Genomic DNA, 25,334 nt, shown 5'->3' with positions numbered 1-25,334 from the left:
CACATCGCTCAGAGCCTGTCAGGCAGGCAGACAACCCTCCCCGTGCTAGTCACCAATGCGCTCCGGCAAGGCTCCCCTCGTTACCCACTTTCCTTTCCCCGCTTTACTGTGTCATGTCCTTCAACGTGTACTATTCACATGTTCTCTCACCAAGTGAAGAAAGAATCCTCTCTACCCAGTTTCCCCCCAGCTTCTGCCTCATTTTTCCGCTCCTCTTTATATGAACACTCTTTAAGAGAGATTTCTATTCTTGCTACCACCAGTACCCTCCCCCCTCAGATACTCCCCCTTGTGCCCCGCACTGGTTGTTCCCTGAGCCACCTCACTCCTTCAGCTCCAAATCTTTGCTTAGATGTCACTTTCTCAGCGATACTCACCCCCATTTAATATTCTTGAACACACACTCCTGAGACCTCCAGCACCCGACTCTCCTTCCTTTTTTTACAGCACTCATCACGGTCTAGTGCCTAGCCACTGTTTGTTTGTCTATCCCCCACTCCACTCTTAGTATGTAAGCTCCACAAGAAAAGGGACTTTGTCTGTTTTAGTGACTGATTCATTCACGTATTTGTTATAAATAAATAAATGAATACTAAGTGTTGGCTGTTGCAAAATATAATTTATATATATATATATATATATATATATATATATCTTTTAAGATGTGACTTAACCAAGTAAATCAGAATAAAATATACTACAATTTACCGAACCATCCCCATACAGTTAGGTTGCGCCAGCATATTTGCCACAGTTACCAATGCTACCAAAAAAACACATCTTGTACCAAAATCTAGGTACAGTGCTAATTCCTCTACTGGTAGGATTTACAAAAGTAGGTTATGGGAATACAGGCTTTAAAATTTAACAGGTATTGCCAGACTATCAGGAGAGACCGTAAGTAAGACAAAACATGAGTCATATCTAAAACTCAACCAGATTATCATCTTAAATATCCAAATATGGTTTTAAGAAAAGGAAAGAATACAGGGTTTAAGAGGAAAAGAGATTTTCACATCTTAAGAGTCAGAGATGCAAAATTCAATCCAGCGACCAACCTGGAGATGTTCTAGGTTTCTCTGAGTGCACACAAGAACTGAACAATACAAATGTCATCTGAAGTCAGGGGCCAGCTTCCTTACAGTAAATGAAGGCACGTGATGCAGTAACCACAACGGGTCCTACCCAGGTCACCAACAAGAAGCCGGTCAGAATCCCAGGCTTTGGCAGTAAGTAACCACAATTAACACTCTTTCCTGGTGGGTATGTTACCTCAGTTCTGTGGCTGGTAACAGGCTTCCTGAAGCAGATCTACACAGCTTTTAACCCTCAGAAAGATTAATTAAATTAAGACCAAAGAATTACCATTTGGGATGGCACGAGGAATGTGAACGTATTCGATATTTTTACATCCTGGCAATGTTTAACGTTATGACTCCAATCAATCCACAGGTTGTAATAACTGAGCAACTGATTGAAACTTGTGACACAGTATCAGAACATCTAAGAGAACTTCAGACTTATTATATTATAAGCTTAAACTGTGGAATTTATAATTATTAGTGCTTAAGTTCTAATTGTCAGATCAGACATATGAAGTACTTTAAAAGGAAATCAAATAGGTAAAATGTAAAAATCATTTTAAATTGTGGCAAAGATGGTTCAACTAGGTTGCAACTGCTGTTCATGGGTCCCATAAAAATGACTGCTAAACTCTGCCAGATTTACATATGGAACAATACCATTTGCCTACAGAAGAACTAATCTATGATTTTTTTAATCAAAAATAATGTAGTATTGTTTAAACCAAAGTTGAGGTCTTAATATTCATTTCTAAGTACAAAAGCAGCCTTTGTGGGCACCATAAAAAGCACATCAACAATTACCTTCCCAAAAGAGTTACAGAAAACCATCTTACCTGTAGCAATACAGGCATGTGCCCGTTTCTAGGCTCCTTGCCAACACTCTATGATTCAACCATTTAAACTTCTGCCAATTTGATAGAAGAAAAATGAGATTTCATTATTGCTTTGATTTGCATTTACACCTGGCTTACTAATGAAGTTGTACTGACCATCTGGGATTTCTTCTTTTGTGAACTGCCTGTCTTCCGACTTTGCCATTTTTCCTTGGATTGTCTGTCTTTCTTATCATTTATTGAGAGAAGCTCCTACCTCCCCTAGATTATTTTTCTGTTTTGCTAGGTTTCTTCCCAATGTTCTATTGTCATTTTACTTTTAATTTTAACTGATCTGAAATTTCTGTTATAGGATACGAAGGAGAGGTCTAAAGCGGTTTCCTAATGGACAAATAGCTAAATTACACTCCAACTTTTGGTTATACTTAAGTTCTCATTTATTTTTGATCTACTACTATACTAGCTTTTCTGTTCCTCTCATCTATCGGGAGCTCCAGTTTTTGTGGCTGTTTTCAAAATTCACATTTTTCCCTTTCTATCACGTTCATAAGTTACTTTCTCAGTTGTCCTCTCACAGCCAGGAGTTCGGATTTCCCATCATGGTTCCCATTTTAGCTATGCAACTGTCCAATGTGACCCTATGACTCACAAAGCAACACGGCCCAGAATAAGTACCCAGGCTCTGGAGTCCACCTGTCAACATTTGAATCCATAATCATGCAACCTCTGATAAGCTCCTGTATCCATTTTGTGCTTCAGTTTCTCCATTTATAAAAATAAGGGAAAAAGAAGTCACCTACTTCAAAAAGTTGTTGAATGAACTAAAGATATTTTACTTAAAAAACATAATGCCTGGCACATAAATGCACAACAAATTTAGTTGTTATTTAGTTATGAAATCAAATTTATAGTAACAAATTCCGTTATTTCTATTATGTAATACAAACTGGCAAAATCAGATCTGATTCAAGATTATCTCTTTGCTAGTGTAAGGTCATTCGCATTCATTCAAACTAGTTTGCTTTCTTGAGTTGAAGAACAGGACAATCCAGAAAGTATCTATCATCTAGCACACCTTTCTCTCCCTTTGGAAGTGTGGAGCTCTGGGAAAAGTATCTGTGTCATGTGTGTCTGGGAGTAAAATGAGACTGGAAACTGCTAGTTTACATCACAGTCAACGTGTACCTTAGCTTTTAACTCAGCTAGTTACCTCTGGCCTCTCCTTTAACCAGCCTCTCCTATTCCATTGGGCCCAGCTTTCTAAAAATGCATTTTACCAGATCACCTCCCCCATTACTGTCACAAAGAATCTATAATGGATCCACTACCTACATCTCAGAAAAAACTCTCCTGCCTGGCTTTCAAAGCCAACCCAACTAGGTCATTCTCAAATTTTGTCCAGCCATGCCAACTTCACAAATCATCCTCCTAGTGACACTTGCTTGTCTGCATCCGGTATCCATCCATTACACTGTACTTTCTCATCAGCCAGAAATACTGTAGTCAAATATTATAATAAAGTCAAGAGGAAGATTCCCTTTACTCTTTCTGAAAACCTGAGTAACAGTGACCAACAGGCCCACCTGTGGCCCCCCTGCATGAATCATCAAAATAGAACAGCTGTAAGTTGGCCACCTCATTTGCACGTTTTTAAGTAGATCACAAAGACCGGGTTTAAGAAAAACATGAGAAAGCAGAGCCATCTAGAAAACAGCCTTCTGTATCAATAAGTACAAATGTACATAATTCTTCATGATTCTTCATGATAATTATTCCACTAGATGGAAATAACCTAATTTGATCTCATGTTGGACACATGTAAATTGTTACTTTTAACCACGATAAAACAGAAAATGTATATTACGTATTATAAGCATATATAAGCACATGTGTAGATAGCTATAGTCATTTATACAAAATTGGGATCCTGTACACCCAGCAATTTAAGGGTAGTTCTACTTACCCACGGAATGATAGCTGCTCGCCTTCAAGTCGTGCATACAAACAGCACTTGATGGCCCACACTGGGCAATATCCACGTTTCCACAGATGCTGATCTTATAAAGCATGTTATTTTTGGTATCGACAGCTTCCCATGTATAACTAGAAAGGAAGAAAAACAATTTGTCACTGTCACTGATCTGCCAATAATTAAACTTCTCCCCCTAGTTTCACATGCAAGCCACATTTACTTAAAACTACCACAACCTAGAAGACATACTTTCATTACCCAAAAATACTAAAGTCAAGCTATGTTAAGTTGAATAGAAGCCAGGACAGAAACCACTAAATACCACCTCACTCTGGTTCAATCCGCCCTGAAGCTGCCTCAAGACTGACCACCATCAAAATACTTAAAAATTCTACAATGTAAGAATATCAACTCTCATAGGTAACTGCTCAAGAATCATGTTGAATATAAGATAGTAACCCTTCCAATCACACTGGAATGCTGAAAAGCCAAAGGACTATTTTTAACTTTGTTATATAAAAACGAGTTATGGCATGAAAGACAATTCTCCTTGGTTTTACCTTTTACGGCTACAGTTCAGATCCAAAATTGACAAGATGAAGTTGTGCGATAAATCAACGATCTGACTCAAACTCGGGCAAAATTTACTTTAGCTTGATCCACTCCATCAAGCATTTAACATGCATTAAAACTCACTCTCCGTTCAAGCCTCTGGCAAAGTAAATACTGAGTTAATTGTTCAGGAGTCAATCTGCATACTTGGGACAAAATAATGGTTTGTCAGTTCTGTCAAAACAATTATTCTCAATTCTCCACTCTTCCTGGGGAGAATGTTTTGTCCGTTTTGTAAAACAGGGGTCATTTCCTCAGCAAGGCTAAAGACAGGAAATGAGGAAAGTAACTAAAAAGCTCCTTGCAAAATGCAAAGATACTGTATTAATTCAACTGCATTGCTGAAGAGAAGTTAAATATGAATTGCTTAGGTTCAGCCCACTCGGGAGTTGTGGGGGAGGGAAGGGGAGGGGGGGTTGCTAAGCCCTGAGACCAAGCAAGTGTAGGAGTGTATCTCCCCAAAGCAGTACCACCTTGACGGCAGAAAGTGCTGGCTCAGAGAAGTAGCAGTGCTCTTCCCAGAGCCCCCCTTCCCCTGGGCCTCGGGACAAGGACACACACAAAACACTAGGCAACATGGCTCTCCCTGCCTAGAGGCAGCCCTCCCCTCCCCCTATAGCCCTGTCCAGTAAGGGAGGAGCCCCAAAAGTGGGGTTGTTGGCAGGCAAGGAGCCAAGCACTCTCCTGAACCTAGGCCTGGGGACTGATCAAATTTACCTGCCAAGAAGCAAAGGGACATAAGCACACAAAACAGCACTCAGGCAGGGTGGCAGAATGCTCCCCTAGTTCTGACAGCCACGGCTGGGAACCTGAAAAACAGGCTCGTGTGTTCCAACAGAGCTGGCCTTGAGGCAAAGCCAGGCTCATAAGCAGTTACCACTGAAGGTCGCTTCTTTTTTCAAGCATAACTGATACACAATGTTACCTTAGTTTCAAGTGTGCAACACAGTGATTCAGTATCTCTATTCCTTCGGCTGGGTTCGCCACAGTTGCCATCTACCACTGTACAAGGCTATTACAATACCACTGACCATATTCCCTATGCTGTGCCTTTCATCCCCATGACTCGTTCCTTCCGTAACTGGAAGCTTGTACTTCCCACTCCCCTTCACCCATTTTGCCCATCCCCCTACCCCTCTTCCCTCTGGCAACCACCCATTTTGAACTCAGCTTCTTTATCAGTAACCCCTTAGAGTTATCTCCTAAAGGCAGGAAGGCTAAAGGCAAAAGAAAATAACCCAAGGACCACCGGGCATGAGAAAGTCATCAATAAAGGCCTGTTTCCTTTGACCTTCACTAACCTTTATTCATTTGCTTCACAAATATTTAAGGACTTCCTGCAGAGGAGTTCAGGGGTGCAGCAATGATCAAAGCAGACCAGAAAATCCGTGCCCCCCAGGACTGCACACTCCGGGGGTGGGGGGCGGCGCGCGCAAGAAAATAAACAGGTAAACAAATTCACATACTAGTATGCTGAGTGCTCTAGCAAAAACAAAATTGTGCGTGCTGGGAAATGAACAAGGACCTACTTTAGATGGAGTCTTCTGAGATAGTATTTGCCCTGGGACTTGAACAACAAAAAGGAGCAACTCAGGGGAAGACATGGTGCGAAGAATATTCCAGCGGATGGACGAGCCACTGCCACTACTAGGCCCTGAGGAGGGAATGAACTTACCAGCACCTTGATGGAAAAGAGGGCAGTGTGGCTGGAGCAAGGTGGGGGATGGGAAGGCTGGCTACATGGGGGGCTTTGCAGATTCAAGGAGGCAGTTCTGATTTTGTGCTTGAAACAAAGGAAGGCCACTCAAACACACTATGGATCTTTCCTTGAAATTTTAAGCTAGTGTTTTTATTTGCAGAGTATTAGCAAAACTTTTCTATTAATTACAGTTAATTAAAGAAAAATGCTAATCTCTTACTCAAGAGCCATGACTATGTTTTTCTGGGGTACTAGACATCTAATCTAAAACCTTAATAGTGGCATCATGAAAGTGTTTTGCAATCCTAAGTATATGAGAGAGCTATATATAGATATATTTTAGAATGAATCAACTGCTAGGAATCAACTCTAAAGAAATCCCCACAGTACCTAAAATGCTATACTTTTCTTAAAAACAGAAATCCACTGCTGATTTTGCAGAGGTGATATTTAAACAAGGTAGTTGTAAAGAGTGTGTGTTTAGGGAGCAGAAAAGAGATGAAAAAAAGGAATGTGGGGAATATTGTCTTGATTATCTGGAAATCAGTGTCCCTAGAAAGAAAAACGTTGCTCTATTCGATTTTCTTTTCTCTATTTGCCTTTCATAACTGCTTTGTCAAGATTTATCAAAATGGTAAGTGGTCATGGGAGTGAGGAGTGATGAGGATCCTATGAAAGTATTTGAGTGCTGGCTTTTTTCTGGGGGTTGATATAACCGCTTACCACACGGCAGCCCCTCCAGGCTGGCACCTTCAACACCACTCACAATCCCAACCTGAAACAGCTGGTGTAGGGACCTTCATCACATCACCTAAAAAGGAAGGACTGACCGCAGCATGTTTCTAATCTATACTACACCAAACCTCTGGAAGAAAATATTTGCAAGCTGTGTAGAAATGTAGTGTATGTACACACATACACACACTCACAAGAGTGCACACGTGCACATTTGAAATGTGTCCGCAATAAGAAGATCTCCTGCAGCAAAATAGTATGAGCGCCCTGCGGCATTTCCTTGAATCTCTAACACTCAAACCAGTATTAAGTCTTCAGGTCACTGCGGCCCGGAGGGAAATGACGGGGCACAAGGAAGTGGGACAGGGAGAACCCCAAAGGCCCGAGGAAGCAGTTGGTCAATGGGAAACAGCACCCAGCAGCCTTGCCCCCCGTCCCAGCCTTGCGAAATTCGGCCAACATCCTCAGAGGAGGCAGCCCATTCCCAGTAGAACTGCTCTTCTGGAGGCACCATCTGTGTGAGAACCTTGGCTTTGAAAATGAGCAAAAGCAAGCAAGATCCCTGCCATTCTACTCCACTTTCCAGAGTGTAAAGCATAGTAAGCCAATGTCCCCCTCCCACTCTCAAAAAATCCAAATTCATTTCAGTACACACCTGGCGCTTCTAGACACACATGTAGACCCAGTAAGTCCTCTGGAGCCCCAGCTCTTGCCCCAGCACTCCTAGCATGGCCCACACACAACGTGGGTCTTCTTAGGCATCCCCAGCCGCACAGCTCCCGGGGGCAGTCACCGCCTCCCCCACCCCCAACACAGGAAGAAAGCCAGGGTGGGCCAGGATGGCAGCACGACACCGCTCTCCCAGCAAAGCCACCCTTCTTCCACCGTCTCGAGCACCTCGGCCCGGGAGCCAAAGATTCCCAGGCTCAGAAGATCAAGCCCCTTGCCCAACGTCAAGGAGTTATGAAATGCACCAGGTCCATCTGAGCTCCAAGGGCAAGTGTTTAACCACCAACGTGAACTGCCTCGTTTATTTTCAATTCTTAAAAAGTTTTTTTTAACTTCCCAGAAAACAGTTTCAATTACAACACTGCAACTGACAAAACAGTTCACAGAACTTAGTTTAAATCTTGTCACAATAAATGCCACTAAAATGACAGATCCCGCCTGCGTGAGCCAATCCACCTGAGGATGGTCCGAGGAAACGCCGTGAACCTGTGCGAGATGCAGGCTGCCCCGTGCCACACTGCCCAAGAGACCGTAACTTTCCAAACTCAAGTTCTCCTCCACATTTTACACTTCCTGCTGCTCTCTACCCCCATCCACTTCTGCTGCTCTTTTGCACACTTTTGCACACCAAAGGTGCCGCCTTCTGCAAACTCTCTTCCCTCACCCAGTGGTATCACTCCCCTCGGCCTCCTTCCCACAGCTATCCTCGCCCCCCCTTGTGGATCCAAGCTGGTTGAGGACTTCACTGAGAGGGACACTCATCTCTGACTCACTCTCCTTCAAAATGAGTACTCAGCTCGGCAGAGAGCTGCCCTTCGATACCCCAACCAAGAGTCCCAACAGTGTCACCAGTAACTGGGAAACATCCTACCATCACTCCTTCAGATCCGGTGGGGAACAGGGGAGGGGGCAGAAGTCACACACAAGGCAAATGACTTTAAGACATCTCTGATTTTAAAGTGAATTCTGCTCCTGAAATATGCCCTAAACATGGACAATTAATTTCACCATAAAAAGTGAGCACACAGGCCAAGTCCTTCCCTTAAAGAAAGCTTAAAACTGTCGGCCCCTGACTGCAAATCCCATGGCCTCCACTGAGAGTGGCTTGAACTACCACAGTCAGTCCGTGTCTGTTCAGTGGCACAGAGGTTCCATTTTAACCTCATTTGGTTTAAATTTCATAATATCCTGAAAGGTGTTGGCAGATTCCCAGTGAGAAGGAGGCACACAAGAAGCATACTGTCAACCAAGCCCGGGACAGGAAGGCATTCCTACTTTCCCAATAACCGCTCCAGCAAAGGCCGCATGCGTAACCCATCCTGGCGAGAGAACACCCATCTAGGGGCAGGGAGGAAGCCGCAAAGCCAGCTGACCAACACAACGGCCCAGAGTCCAGAAAGCTTAATGAAGAAATGCAGGGCCATCTCCACTGAACGAGGTCGCTGTGCCTGTCGGAAAGAAAGAAAATTCCAAAGAAAAAGCCAGAGAAGTAGAACTGGACAAAATGTGTAAACTAGTTGAGGTTGGTGTCTTCCTGGGACGCCTCTCAGGTTTTCCTCTCTGTCGTCACTGAATATCTGCAAAACTGCAATATACTGCAAAATAGAATTTGGGTTTCTTTCATTTTTAAAACCACTAAAATCTAAAATAGAGTACATAAAATTCCATTGTAAAATGTAGGATATGCCCAACCTCTTAGAGGGGGGGAAAAAAAAAAAACAACTTAGAAAACTGAGTTCCTTCCCCCCAACACAAAACAGCCCCCTGAACCCTCATGTGCTCTTCTTCAGGCTTTCTGCCACAAAGCCACACTCTTGAAACATACCTTAGTTCCCTCGCACTCCATGAGTCCTGGGGTTATGGTAATGGTCATGAAGCTATTAAAATTTTTATGACTGGCCTACAATTAATTATTGGCTTATAAAGCCATATAGAGGGGCACCTGGGTGGCTCAGTTGTTGGGCGTCTGCCTTCGGCTCAGGTCATGATCCCGGGGTCCTGGGATCGAGCCCCGCGTCGGGCTCCCTGCTCGGCAGGAAGCCTGCTTCTCTCTCTCCCGCTCCCCCTGCTTGTGTTCCCTCTCTCGCTGTGTCTCTCTCTGTCAAATAAATAAATAAAATCTTAAAAAAAAAAAAAATAAAGCCATATAGAGGTATGATGGAATCAGTAATAAAATTAATAAGCATGTGTGAATCTATAATTTGGTTTCTCTTTTTTTTTTTTTTTAAAGACTTTATTTATTTATTTGACAGAAAGAGACACAGCGAGAGAGGGAACACAAGCAGGGGGAGTGGGAGAGGGAGAGGCAGGCTTCCCGCGGAGCAGGGAGCCCGACGCGGGGCTCGATCCCAGGACCCTGGAATCATAACCTGAGCCGAAGGCAGACGCTTAACAACTGAGCCACCCAGGCGCCCTATAATTTGGTTTCTTAAAAGAAAAAAAAAACAAAGCTCGGTAATGTGGGCTAAATTCACACAGCACAGTAACTGGCTAGAGGAATGTTTTTCTGAATCCAGAGTGAGCAGCAAATCTAAAATTTTAGGGACAAGGGAAAAGTCTTTCCAACCTGAACATCAAAAAAAGATTTTCCTATTTTTGGCCTGCATCCAAGTCCTCTTGCAGAATATTCAGGAAATCGCTTGGCTCACTTCTGCCCCTTATCATTACCAGATAGTTTCTCAGCTCATATATCCAGCTCGCTAACCTTCAAAAATCTGGAACAGTCTCCTAAACTTAAGAAGGGGGGAGGGGGCGCGCAGGGGAAAGGAGGGCGCGGAAAAAGGCAGGATTTCCAAAATGGACATTTGCAGCAGAATGTCAAGAGCTCAATGTAACCACTGTTTTCAACAACTTTCTGCAGCCGACACTAAAAGAGAAGAATCTGATTTGGCATGATAAATCTGCACCCTGGTCTCAAGGCCAGGGGACACATGAGTTTGACACAGCATGGCAAAAGCTTATACAGGAAGTACTTCACTTCCTATTCGAACAAACCCACAAAGCTGTGGATACGGATATGGGCCTGCACCAAAAAAAAAAAAAAAAAGGCAATAAAGTGCCAGACATTAGTCTTTGGTTTTCCCGGGTGGTTACAAAGGGTCTGGGAGCAAGAAGCCAGTTGGCTAGAGCGGGATCCAGCTGTAAGCAAGGCTCTAAGTCAGCACCAGAGCCTAAGGCACTAGGGGATGGGCAAGGGGGTGGCCCAGCAAAGTTTTAAGCACCATGAGTGACTAACAGAGGTCATGTGAAATAGAGAGGGAGGTGAGCCTCACTCGGAAAGGTGCCACAGCAAGTGGAAGGAGCCCACAGACGTGGTTCCTACTCCCGCCCCACCCTGACCAGCTGTGTGGGACACGCTTGATCTCCAGAGCCCCGACTTCCTCATCTATGAAACTCAGCTGCAGCACAAAGTCACTGTGAGGAAAAGCATGACCAGGAACGTTGAACTTTTGAGGGACTAGGATTTAAGGCTTTCATCTGATCAATAGAAGGCTTCAGGCTGCTTAAAAATGGAGTTTACAAAAAAAGGTACATTGGCTTAGAGCCTCCTAAAGGAATGTCATGTAACACTGGCCAGGAAGTGGAGGGGGCAGGCCCTTATCTTGGGCCATCTCCACGGAGCTGGGAGAGCTCAAGACAGAGACGAGGGGGGGAAGGGGGGGGCGGCCTCAGGACACACACACACACACACACACACACACACGCAAACACCTGCTGCCTCCTGGGATCTCTCAGGACAAGAGCCACTTTGGGCCTACCCACGCCTGGGCCACGTAGCCACCAGCTGCCACCAGAACAGAGGCCTGACGAATCTGAAACTCTGGCAGAGGTGCAGGGGAGAAAGGACGGGACATACCCTTCCTAAGGAGGTTCCACTGCAATGCACGGTGTGGAATTCTTAAGTCAATTGGCAAGGGCCCCTTCACAGCACAAACCTCTCAGAAAGGACCGCCTGTCCTTCCTCTGTTATGCTCGTGGCACTTTTGCTCGGGTCAACTCTACGATATCAGGACGCAGGCCTGTATTTCAACCCTAAACCCTCTGTGAGGACTTTTTTTTTAAATCAGAGTAATTACCTGGATGTTCGCAGACTTTGTTCCTCATACACATAAAGAAAAGTTGGATTACAGGCTAAACCTCCTTAATTATACGGATGCCTGAATTCAACTGCTTTTAAAGCCAACCCACCAGCCCACGGCACAGAATTCAAACCATAATGCTCAGTCCCCTCGTAAGCTGTCACCAGTGTCCCAGAAAACCCTCCGAGCCCCAGCGCCATTCCTGCAGAGACCGAACGACCAGGGGAGTCTGCCCTCCTGGCTGCTGGGCAGTCGCTCGGCTGCAGGAGGCCGACAAGGCTGCATCAGGCGCCCAGTCTTCACCAGGCCGGTGCGGCTGACACAGGAGAAAAGTCTCTGCTCTGAAGATGCTGGGGTCAAATGTCAGGCTGGCACCTACAGCCCAGCAAAACCTAACATCCTACTGGGAAAAGGAAGCACACACACAGGGCACCCCTTTAGTGCCAGGCCAGGCATCGCCGCCATGAGCTCATTTCAAAAGAACAGCATTACCTCACCTCCTCAAGAGCTTTTCTGAAGAAGAAGGGAAATATCTGTTGGGCAACCCCGTGCCCCACACTTCTGCTGAATGATCTGCAAACACTGTCCCTCAACCGCACCCAACCTCTCCAGGTAGGTGCTGCCCCCCTTCAGACACAGAATGACGGCCCTCTGAGGTCCACAACCTTGCCTCGGGCCACAAGTTGGGAAAGTGGCAAAGCCAGTACTTGAACGAGGCCTGTCCTGCCTCAGAGCGCGTGGCCCTCCCCCACATGGCCACGGGAGAAGCGTCACCAACCAAAACGTGACCTGAAGAGAAAAGGCGGCCATTTGCTAAACCGCTGCCCTGAGCAGATATCCTGCTTCTTGGCTCACTAGGGAAACCAAAACAGAGACTTCCGCGGCCCCATCAACTCTACCCGTCTACCTGCGCCATCCTCACACACTCCCCTCCCTGAGGCCCGCCCTTCGTGGTGTCCTGGCTGCCAGACTTGTCCCCCATTTGGGGACAGCACCCAGGTTTTGTGTCCTCTCTCTTCTCCTTCCTTCTCTCCCTTCACCCTGGGTCACCAATCTTTCTCTCTCTGCTGGATCACTCCCTTCAGCGTACCAACCTTTTGTAAGAGATCCCGCTTTTTACAACACTCCTCCTTGAGCCCACACGCCAGTGCAGCCCCCACCCATCACGCTGATCCCTTTACAGCAAACTCCAACCCTACTGTGTGCACATCCTATGCTCTCACATTCCCTCAAAGCCAACTGGGCTTCCCCCTCCCCTTCTCCACCAAAACCTATGTTGTCATCACCAAAGACCTCTGCGCTGCCAAATCCACTGATCACTTCTCAGTCTTCGTGGTCCTTGACTGCGCCACATTCAACACACCCGACCACTTGCTTCCTACAACCGGTCTTCCCTAGGCTTCCAGAACATTATGCTCTCTTGGTTCTCGTCCCATCTCCTTGGCAGCTCTTCATCAGCTTCCCCTACAGGCTCCCCAGCATCCGGCAGACCTCTAAGAACAGGGTCCCTCAGACTTGGCCTCCACCACTCCCTAAGTACTCGCGCCAGTGCTTTCCAGCTAGGCAACAGCAGCTCCCAAAGGGACATTCCCAGCCCAGGGCCTCAACCCAAAGGCACAGCTCTAGCTGCCCACTCGACCTCCCCAGTCAGATGCTAGGACACATCTCAACATCGACACGGCCAAATCAAGGCCTTGTCTTCTCCCTAAACCTGCTTTTCCCATAGCCCTCCCCATCTCTCAAAACAGCAACTCCATTTGCAATGCAACTTCCAACTGCAAACTAAACCCTGTGCTCGTCTTTCTCTCCTCACATCCCAGAAGCAATCATCAGAAAATCCATCAGCTCCACCTTCAAAATACCCAACTCTGACCATTCTTCACCACACTGTTTGCTACAACCCTGGTCCACTCTACTGTCACCTCTTACCTGGTCTATCAAAAGTCCCAGCTTTCTACCTTGGCCACCCCCCACCCTATGTCACTCCTCTGCTCAAAATCCTCCCAGGGCTCCCACCGCCAGAGTCACTACAATGGCCCATGGGACCTGGTCCCCAGCTACTTCTCCCCCTTCCCTCCGGCCCTCTCCTTCTGTTCCCTCAGACACTCATGCTAGCCCCTCCATCATCAGCGTGCTCACGTGCTCCCCGCCAGAGCATCTGATACATAGTCCCCAGTATGAGGCACTTCCTTCGTGGTCTCTGCTTGTACGTCATCTTACAGAAAGGCCTTGGAGAAGTGCACCCTTCCTTGTAAAGGGGCCCCGCCCACAGCTCTTCTCACCCTCAGTGTCAACCAAAGGCCAACTCAACAAAGACAGAAAAGAGAGCCACGCTGGCTTCTCACTTTGTTTGTGGTGAGGAACACATGTACAGCATACAGCAGGCGAAGGAGCTCAGAGGAACAAATGAGGGTGACTCAGTGGAGATGCACCCTTGTCACTTCTAGGAATCCACTTCTTTGGCACTTCCATTCTGGCGGTTTGGTTTTCTATTTTCAGACCAGGGGCAAAGAGTAGGGAGTGTCGGGGGAGTTTCTTGTTTTCAGTACAAAACCATTTCACAACGTGTAACTGGTTTCAGAGTGAAGAGAACCTACAGATGGCAACAAATGAATTTTACACACAATCAAAATCCAACAGTGCATCTCCTCCTGAGTGTGCTCTCCATGTGCTCGTTCCTAGAGCACACACAGAAGCATGAGGAATACTTACAGCATTCCAGCACAAAGGCCCTGATTGAAAATTTTCCTCCCAGCTGCCCACGGGCAACTAGATGTCAAAGGCCACTTTCCGCTGTTCCCACATCCCGCAATCTTTGCCTCCATACCTTAAAACAAAACTAAGAGTAACACCTTCACGATCTCTCTAATTTCCTACAACTCGCCTCGCCGTCTGTGAACCACAATACTTGTCAGGATCTGCTCCCTCCACCCAAGGGAACTGCCCTCCATGCGTTTACAGAAGGACAGTTGCCCCAGCGGATCTAAGAGCATACAAATGCTAACAGAAAAGTCGCACGGAAGGTCTCTAGCTGCTCTGAAGGGCAAGTTTCATGCTCATAGAACTGGAGTAACTGGCACTCCCCCGCACCCTCCGCTGGGAAGGGTTCACACCGACCTGCCCCCCTGCACTGGCTAACACAGAGACGAAAATAGGCAGATGACACAGGGCTTTGGGCACCTCAAAATCCTCTTCAGCAGCAGCTGTTGGAAGTTGAGCAGAACGGCGGAGCTGAGGATGGGCTTGCACACCCATCCCCCCCAACTCCTGGCTTGCCTTCTCATTTCCCATTCCCTCCTACAACAGACAGCCTGCAATCCAGCACCCACCCACCCACCCCATCCAGGGAAGGCCAGGGAGAGCTAAGAAGGGACCCCTGCTGACCACTGACACCGCAGAAGTCAGCTGGGGCTTCTTAGCCCCAACAGGAGATGAACAAGGAGGCTCTCTCTCTTTCCCTGGACGGTAGACTGCTGCAGCCACCCCAGGAAGGAAGACAAGCCAAGAAAACTGCAGGAAGGGGCCCAGGGCTGGCCTGACATATGGCATCTGGCATCCGCCCAAAGCCTACACCTCCTATCATCAAGCTCCTCCTTGTTTAAGGGAATTTGAGTTGGGCTTTCTGCAACTCACAACTGAAGGAATCCTGAAGGATGCATACCTCAGAACCACAGAATTTTGGATGCAAAATGGACCCCGAGAATCGCACAGTCCAGTGGTTTCTAAACTTTTTCAAATGATGGAAACGTTTCTTTCTCAAAAGGACTCTTTTGACGGAGTGCCAAAGTAGAAAACGGCTAAAGAGGCAATGCTCTCTGGTTGAGGCAGAAACCCCAAGGCACTAATAGAGAGAGAACCCAGGGGGTGCGGAGTAAGCAGCTAAAAGTATCGCGAAGATAAGGCGGCAACTCTAACTTACAGACCGAAAGTAATCACCACCGCCACGCCACCACCGTTTATGAACACTGAGGATGGGACAGGCACTGAAATGCATTTGAATCCTCAAACCAACCCTAAAAACTTGACTAGCACCCTGATTTGACACCAAAGGAAATTAAGGCCTGGAAGGACCAGTAACTGTCCTGAGACCTAATAACTAGTAAAGGGAGGGGTCCAAATTCAAACCCAGGACAGCCGCTGCCCTCGTGGAGGAAACTGAGATCCAGAGAAAGGAGATTTGCCAGAGCCAACTCAATAATCCAGCTCTCCTCTCTCCAGCTGCAAGCAGCACATACTGCACTTGGCCAACTGCAATCAACACGGGTTTATCAGCTATCTCCTGGCAGGGACAGGCTGGGGGTGATACCTGGGAGGGCAGAAAAGTCCCGCGATTCGAAGAGCAGACACAGAGACGCAGCAGCCAGAGCCCTGCCTCGCCCATCCCCCAACTTCCCCTAACCTCCCCCGAAACCATTTAGAGCCAAGATCCAACAACTGCTTCCAGCCCTACCCTGCACAGCTGCACCAGGACAGGCAACAAATGTCCAAAACAAATGTCCGAGACTTATCGCCAAGACCACGATCAAGACTCACCAGTCATCAAAAGGGCGCCAACGCCATGAAAACGAGGACAAACTCCCAACTAAAGAAACTGGGCCCAAGGAAAGAGAATTAACAGAGCAATCAGAGCAGAACTTTACAACCTATCTTCACAGAAATGATGAAAGCTGCAGCAGCCACAAAGATGGATTCACAGGCAGCTGTGAATATACATCAACTGAAGACCCTGTTGAAATAAAAATCAAGAGAAAAAACAACAACAACAGAAAAGCTTTACAGCTTACGAGCAACAGATTGGCTAAGCTGGGAGACGGGAAACAAGACTTTCTTCTGGAACTCCAAGTGGTAGCCAGATACAAAGTATTGAAGACAAGTCAAGCAGGACAAAGAATAAGTTACAATAAAGAAAAGCTGAACAGCACAATTACAGAAACTTTGACCCAAATGGAGAACAGTTTTTCCAAACACACAGAACACTCCCAACTTGACTAAGTGCTAGGCCACAAGGGAAATGACAATAAATTCCACCCCATTCACTAGCCACAATGGGGGGGGGGGGGGGAGCACAGGAGATATCCATTCATCTAGGGAAAAATGATTCTAAAAAACTAGTGGGTTCAGGAAGTTGAAACAGTTAGAACTTCTGGATCCTGAAAAAAATTATTTAGAATTTAAGGATAAGAAAAACTATATAACAAAGCTCTGAGTGGCACAGTCCTTGGAACAAAGAAACATATAGCTTTAAATTCATCTCATACTATGTAAAATGATTTAAAATAAAAGATCTAAGCTTTTCGACTAAGTTACTAAGAGAGAGCAGAAATTAATAAAACTGAAAATACACAGTGATGGAGCTGGGTAAACAAAAAAGGTAGACAAATCTTTACTAAATATGAAGACAAAAATGCACAAACATCAGAACTTTTTTTTTTAATTTACCTAGAGATACAAAGAGTATTTTCAAAAATGTAAGAGTAGCACAGTATATGTTTATATATTGAATACAAAATTAAAATGACAATTTTCTAGAAAATATAGAGTTTTGGTAAACTGGCTCAAGAAAAACTAGAAAATCTGACTAGATACATAAAGAAGGTAAAACTGAAACCATAAGCAAAACTCCACCTCCACTGTACTCTACCTTCTCAAAAACACCAGGCCCAGATAGCTTTACTGGTGAGTTCTGCCAAAATTTAAGGAAGAGAAAACACCCGTCTTATACAAAACTGTTCCACAGCATATAAAATACTAAAAGCTAACTAGCTTTTTCCACAAAGCAAACATATTCTTGATGCTAAACTCAGCCAAGAACAGCATGGCAAGAAAATTACAGTCCAATATCACTTAAAAACAGCTATAAGCATCCTAAATAAAATGTTAGTAAACAGAACTAAATATATTCATGAAAAAACAAACTTGCAGCCTCTCCTCACATCATACATAAAAATTAACCCAAAAAATTGGTCATAGGGCTAAACATAAAAGTTAAAACCATAAAACTTCTAGACAACTGTAAGAGAAAATGTGCTTGACTTTGATCGACCAGTGGTTCTCAACTGGAGGTGATTTTGTCCACCAGGGGCCATTTAATATTGTCTGAAGATATTTTTGTTGGTCACAGCTGGGGTGGGACCAAGGGATTCTCTCCTGGGATCTAGTGGGTGGGGGCCAGGGATGCAATTAAACATCCTCCATGCACAAGACAGTGCCACAACACAGCATTACCCAGTTTAAATGTCAATAGGGCGGAGGCCGAGAAACCCTAGCGTAAGTAAAGATTTCTTAAGCTACAAAAGGCACAAACCATTAAAAAAAAAAAAAAAAAAAGATAAATTGAAATTCATCAAAATTTTTAAAAGTATCTGTTGATCAAAGTACATATCAAAAAAATGAAAAGGCAAGCCAAAAGACTGGGAAAAAATATTCATAGTACACATTACACATATCTAAGAAAGGACTTGTACTCAGAACACATAAAGAGCTCTTATAACTCATTAAGATGACCCCCAAAAGAATTGGGGAGGGGAGTGACAAAAGACTGGTTTTAATAGACATTACTGAAGGCTGCCCAAATGGTCAATAAACACATGGAAGATGGTCAACATCATTAGGCATTCCAATGAATGCATGAAAAGATATTCAACATCATGAGTCCGGGATATGGAAATTAAGACCACACTGAGATACCAAACAAACCCACTAGAATGGCTAAAATTAAAAAGACTGATAAGACCAAGTGCTGACAAGGACATAGAACTGAAACCCTCATATACTGCGGTGGGAATGCAAAACGGACATCCACTTCTGAATAGTTTAACAGCCCCCATCGTTAAACACTCACCATATTCAATGAACAATTCCACTCCTACATATCTACTCAAGAAAAAAAGAGCGCCATGGCGGGGACAACAAAAAAGGAAGGGGGGGGGGGTGGAACGAAGAAGAAAAAAAATGTTACCTGCAAAATAACGAGCTACCTTCTGCCACTAAGTCTCAGTTCTGAGACCCCACTGAATCCTCCGACCAGCACAATACAGTTTTACATGCTGAGATCAAAATAAAGATGAGAACATCTGAATTATTTTTCTCAATCCCCATCTTTTAAAAATCCTTCTATGAAACACTGATAAAAGATGTGAAATCCCTTCAGGAATTCATTTCCTAGGAATTTGTCAGGACGCTGTTCTAAGAATTAATGCATGAGATCTAATGTACCCATAATTAACAACCTCGGGCTTCTACACACACTTATTGTTGCAAGAAATGTACACACACAAATGGATGTGGTCCAGGTTTAACATGTGGCCCAAATTAAGCATATAAGCATTGTTCCTTCAGAAAAATCGAAGAAAAAAAAAAAATCTCCTTAGAGACAGCAACTAAATCAACCTCAACTCCCAGCTGGCTTCATTATTCTCTTGTTCCTGATATAATAAAAACTTTCCAGCATTTGTACCCAAACAATTGGGGGAAAACTTGTTCTGAATAAATTATAAAGTACTTTACTTAAATCAAGCAGCCCAATGCATTATTTTATAACTAGTACAAACTGTTAAGACCCCTAAGGATGTTAACACCTAAACAAAATGGAAACTCATCTACTACATATGATGTAAAATGGTAGTTTTCAAAGTGTAAGTCACACAGTGATGAGTAAGGCCACTGACGAGCAGAGAGCATTTTGGTCACTTTTGGTGACTTCTGATGACTTTGCATGGCCTGGCTTCTGCCCTCCCCCCACCTGCTTTCACTGTTCCAGCCCCACTGACCTCCAGACATTCCTCCCCAGCACTAATACTCCTTCCATGCCAGACCCACAGCCAGTCACACTGCCTTCAGGAAACGCGTTCTTTCCACTAGCACACCACCTCCCAAAACAGCTGAGTGACAAAGAATCCACCAACTTCTTCTCCAGCACAGGACTCACCCGGCACAGCAGTCATCTCGAGTCTTAGAAAACATACGACTGAGTCGCTCTAAGAAGCAACACATTAAGCACTCTGTAGAGCCAGATGCACTTTGGGAAAATCGCCTTTTTTGTCCCTGCTTTTCAGTGCACAACCCACAGAGACCTGTCCTCTCCTCCATGTGCACAAATATTCTTAAGGCTGCTGCTGAAAAAGTTCTCCGCCGTTTCCTTCACCCCTCCCAATAACTAACTGCACCAGGAACCAAACCCCTGCCACCTCCTTACCCCAGGAGAGAGAAGGGCCACAGCTGGCCCTCAGCTTTGCCCTCACCCAGGGGCCTCAGCAGGTGACCTGCAGGCAGCCCTGAAGCAGACTCGACTTCCCTCCTGTTGGTTCTAGGGGACCTCAGATGAAAAGTACCCTCTTTGGTTCTAGAGAGCTGGGTATGAGAGAGGTTGCTTCCTGGGACCCAACTCTTTTATTGAGAGACAAAGAGAATTTACTACCAGGGCTCTAGTTAAAGCTGTACAGTGTCTGGGCACTCCAAAGCTGTGGCGTGGATGATGGGTTTCTGGTGAATGCCCTAGGCATCAAACCACAACGAACAAGACAATTTTCAATGGGAAAAGTATGTTCTGTGTTACAAACAAGCAATTTACAAATATTTGGGATGTGATCCTTGTGTCTACTGGGGATGTCTACCTGGGGTCTTGGGGCCACTTGACCAAGCTACACTAACACTAGTAGTAACACTAATAAAGTCTGCTTTTCATACTCCTGGGGGGAATCTGGGTGGATTATTCACATTTCAGACAAATGGACTCCCTGAGATAGAATAAAAAGGCAGTTTAACACATCCTGCTTTGGTGATACTAAGTAAAACTTTTTTTTTTTTTAAAGATTTTATTTATTTATTTGTGAGAGAGAGAATGAGAGAGAGAGCGAGTACATGAGAGGGGGGAGGGTCAGAGGGAGAAGCAGACCCCCTGCCAAGCAGGGAGCCCGATGCGGGACTCGATCCAGGGACTCCAGGATCATGACCTGAGCCGAAGGCAGTCGCTTAACCAACTGAGCCACCCAGGCGCCCCCTAAGTAAAACTTTTCATACTGGATTTAAAAAATTATCAGCTCGCATTCCTGTTCCTCAGATATATGCTAGAGATAAGGAACTTTTAGCCAGCGTTATCTCATAAAAGTACACAGATTCTGACACTCCCCCCAGAAAAAGTCTTAACAAGTATTTAAGCCAAGGTATTCACTTAAAACAGGAACAAATAGGAAGAATTTCATTTAGCCGAATATTGAGTTTAAAGCTGACATTATGCACAGCTCTGGAGAAGTCTCAACGCAAAACCGCAGAGAAGTAAAAGACAGGGAAAAGAAATGTGTGCAAGCCCACCCCGGAATGGACAGGGAGATTTGCTGTCCCAAGGAAATCTGGAAGAAAAAGTAAACATGCCAACTTTAAAGATATTCTAAGACTGCAGAGGACACATTTGTCACACTAACAATGCCTATCACCCTAGAGCACTCTCTAGCATTTGCGAAGTTGAAGACACAAAGGCCATTCCCTACTGGACCCAGAGGCCATGTTCCACTCACAAACGAGGTTAACAAATGCAGATTCAGATTCAAGACGCTGTGAGTCCTCACAGCAACCCGAAACTAAGGGCCCCCCACCCCCGCATCAGCCACTTACATGTTTCTGCCCTCAAAGCCAACTTTAACCTTAACTATTAAAAAGTAAATTCCAATTTGCTAACAGGACCAAGACTTCAACACCACTAGCCCAGCTGAGTTAATTTCTTCGGGGCAGGGCTGGTCACAGCAGCCATTATTCCAAAATCTCCTCCTTTAAATGTTAGCTGCAGCCTGACCTGGCAGAAATTGACCCCCTTTTCTGCGTACCATGCTCATTACTGTGTAATATGTATCTTAGGGCAGCCAACTAACCTATAAACAATGTGCAGTAAACTCTCCAGCCTGCCTTCCTCCCCCTCCCCAAAAAGGGAAAAGAAATAAAGAACACGGACCTTGCAAAGAATTTCTGTTGTGAACTCAGTCTCAGTCTCCTTAGAACAGTGATATCTGCAAGTTCTAAACTCAGGAGTACGAATTAGACCATGTCTGATACAAGGGAAAACTAAGAAGCCCATAAACCTCACCACAAACTCAAAGTTCAGCTCAAAGCCAGCTCAACTTCATTCTGAGACGTAACTTGCTAGCGCCAGTTCACTGGTCTTTCTGAACTCTTCTTCATCCCACTTCCTTTTTACCAAAGTTTAAAAAATAAATACAAGTTGGGTTTTCCATCATCCTAAACAGTCCACAAAAGGTTGGTCAGAAAATTCTCATAACTGGCAGTTCCCCAGCCCCGGGACTCCTATCCTCGCCAGCATAGGACACTAACAGTCCTCGATGGGACTAGCGATTATACAATCATGATTCCCAGAGCAAAAGGCTCCACTAGAATAATCCACCCTGGAGACAATGACATCATGTGAGCAACTAGACAGGAAGTTAGGCTCGGAGAAGTGAAGGGTAAAGTCTTGAAAGCCAATACAGGATGACCACCCTCCATTCCCTCGATCAAAAAAAAAAAAAAAGAGTCACCTTCTGCAGAAAAGCTACTTTAAAGAGAAAATGGAAAACCTACATGGAGGAAATCAGTCAGCAAATGAAACCACCACCACCCCAACTCTAAGGCCATTCGTGCGGTGTCCTTCCACACTAAGGGGCCTCTCCAAAGTCCCGCTGATGGAACTTTGAGGAAAACGTGGAGTGGGAACAAAGCAAAGCTGTAGTTCCTGCGTCCTCCAACTTTCGCAGGCGCACCGCTGTGAGAGGGCAAGGGCTGGGCGGAGGGCGCCCGCAGTGTGACACCCGGCTGGGTCCGGGCGGCCGGCTGCTCGCACACAAAGCCGCCCCGGACTCAGTGACAGCCACAAGTGGCTAGGCAGCGGCCCCCCGGGCCAGCGCCAGGTCGGCGAGTACCCCGCGCCCCCCGCCCGCGCGCGCACGACCCCTCGGTCTCTCACCCCTCGCCACTACCCGGGCAACTTTCCCTCGGGGCCGGAGGAACCCAAACCCGGACGAAAGGCGACTCGGGGAGCCCAGTCCCCCCCCAGAGCGCCCCCGCCCCCCACCCAGCCCAGCTGCGCGCCCGGGGCACCGCGAGCGAAACCCGCGCCCCGGCGGGCCACCCACCTGCACAGCTCGGGGAACTCGGCGCCCTGGGCCCGCGCGGCCCCCGGGGCCCAGACGAGCAGCAGGAGCTGCACCAGCAGCAGGGAGCGCAGCGGGCGGCCGGCGGGCGCGGGCCCCAGGTGGGCGCTCCGGCGGGCGGCGGCCCCCATCGCGGCCGGCCCGGGCTGCGCGGCGAGCGCGGGGCTAGCGGCGCGCGGCTGCCGGGGGCCGCGCCCGGGACATGGTCGTGCCGCCAGGGCGGAGGCTGAGCTGGAGGCGCAGGGGCGGAGAGGAGCACGAGAGGCGAGGGAGCGGAGCAGGAGCCCGAGGGCTGCGCGGCTCGGCTGGGCTCGGCGGCGGCGGCCCCGGAACCGCGTCACGTGACCGCGCCTGGCCCCGCCCTCCCGCCCCGCCCCGCTCACATGACTCCCTTGTTCAGGTGATCCCCGCCCGCCCCGGCTCCGCCCAGGCCCGGTCACGTGAGCGCGGCGCGGCGCGGCGGGGCGCGGGGCGCGGGGCGCAGGTGCGTGGCCCGGGCCTGCGTCCCGGCGCCGGTGCTCGGCGGGGAGAGACCCTGGCCTCGCTTTCTCCCGCTCCCGCTGTGGGTCGCGGTGTGGGAGCGTCCCAACTTCGAGTTACCGTACCTCAACCTCGCCCGACAGGCGGGGAGGGGAAAAGAAGAGGGTCAGACTTTGGTGCCGAGCCGTAAATGGCATCGCAGAGCAGCGTAGCTTCGGACCCTTGACGAGTGGGAACGCACTTTTCCTGCTCTGCGGAGTCAGCTCGCGGAGCCCTGCGCGGGGTTGGCGTTCGCCTCGCAGAGCCTCTCACAACCTTCCCTGGGAATGTTTTTTCCTAAGCCGGAGCTTCCTGCATTAGAGAAGGCAGCACAAATATGGGACCGGGGAGTACGAAGGAGGCAAAGATGTAACTGGGAAGTGAGTGGCCCCCAACAAGACTTTATTAATTCCTCTATTCAAATGTTCTGTTGAACCCACACTATGTGAATGGCTCTGAGCTATGCGCTGTGCGAAAGTGAAAAGAAATCTGAAGTCTTGAACGCAAAAATTCTACCTTCTTTTATTTTTATTTTTTTAAGATTTTATTTATTTATTTGACAGAGAGAGAGACAGCGAGAGCAGGAACACAAGCAGGGGGAGTGGGAGAGGGAGAAGCAGGCTCTCCGCCGAGCAGGGAGCCCGATGCGGGGCTCGATCCCAGGACCCCGGGATCATGACCTGCGCCGAAGGCACAGGCGCCCTCAATTGATATTTTTAAAGATTTTATTTATTTGTCAGGGAGGGAGGGAGAGAGAGAGAACAAGCAGGGGGAGTGGTAGAAGGAGAAGCAGGCTTCCCGCGGAGCAGGGAGCCCGATGTGGGGCTCGATCCCAGGACCCCAGGACCTGCGCCGAAGGCACAGGCTTAACGACTGAGCCACCCAGGCGCCCCTACCTTCTTTTAGAGCAAATAAAAAGATACGGACTAACCACAGCGGTGACGGCTCATCTTTAATGCTTACTCCGTGCCAAACACTACTAGCTAGCACTTAAGCATGAATCTGGAAACCACGAGACTGGACCGTTGTTATAAATGAGGAACACACTCACAGAGACGTTAAGGAACTTATCCAAAGAGGCTTTAAGATGTGGCAAAGTTGGGATTCAGGCACATACACATAATCATGCCCCAATAGTAGCTAACATTTATTGAGCAGGTAATTATGTGCAAAGTCGCATTCTGGTGCTTTGATTTAGCTCATTTAATTCTAACACGATCCTATAAAAAAGGGGTACCTTTATTGTGCCTATTTTACAGATAAGGAAACTGAGGCGAGAGAGATTAAATAACTTGCCAGTCATGCAGCTAGTAAGAAAAAGCCTGGGTTTGAGCCAAGTCAGTGCCAGAGTCTGGCTTAGTCACCATGCTACTGAAAGAGTAATATAACCCAAGAAAGGAAAGCGTTGTGGTGGCTCAAAGGGAGAGCTCAGATGTCCAACTGTGGGCATCTAGAAAGGGTTTATATTTTGCAACTCCACTATTATAATTGATACAGGCAAAGAACTTCAAGGGATACTAAAACCATCAGGTGAAGAATTATTACAACTGGAATATTCACTTTGTCTTAAAGTATCACCCTCAAAGTATATTTCCCTAGTAAAGGGGAAATATATCTTTAAAAGAACCACCTTAATCAAGTGATTAGAATTGTTATCACAAATATTTGGATAAACTAATTTTTCCTGCATCCCAAAGTGATGCAATGAAGAATACTGCTAAAGGTAACATTTAAAAGCATAATTATGACTCAGATGCAGATGTAAAATGAACATGTGTTAAAGATATTATTTAACTCATTAATTAACATGACAACCAGTAGCATGTCACAACTGGCTCAAAGGGGAATCCAGAGAGAGTCCAACACATTTATAAGCAGTCAGGAATGCTGAAGTTAAATTGCCTAATAGATGGACGATTGGTCAATATCCATAAAT

At 46.5% G+C, this 25,334-nt stretch overlaps 1 protein-coding gene across 1 annotated transcript in view; it reads right to left on the bottom strand.

The window, feature by feature from the left end:
- Positions 1 to 23,185, bottom strand: part of IGF2R (insulin like growth factor 2 receptor) — a 96,944-nt gene extending 73,759 nt beyond the window's left edge. The window contains exons 1-2 of the mRNA XM_045865843.3: positions 22,862 to 23,185; positions 3,882 to 4,021 (exon numbers count right to left, since the gene is read on the bottom strand). Coding sequence (XP_045721799.1) covers positions 3,882 to 4,021; positions 22,862 to 23,010 — 289 coding nt within the window. The 5' untranslated portion in view covers positions 23,011 to 23,185. The remainder of the gene's footprint in view (positions 1 to 3,881; positions 4,022 to 22,861) is intronic.
- Between the last annotated feature and the right edge of the window lie 2,149 nt (positions 23,186 to 25,334).

The sequence above is a fragment of the Mirounga angustirostris genome, unplaced genomic scaffold, assembly GCF_029215605.1.
Source record: "Mirounga angustirostris isolate CCGP_5_RB_7025 unplaced genomic scaffold, mMirAng1.0.hap1 SCAF_8, whole genome shotgun sequence".
Lineage (NCBI taxonomy): Eukaryota > Metazoa > Chordata > Mammalia > Carnivora > Phocidae > Mirounga > Mirounga angustirostris.
Note: the sequence above shows the minus strand (reverse complement) of the source record. Positions and strands in the feature narration are given on the sequence as shown.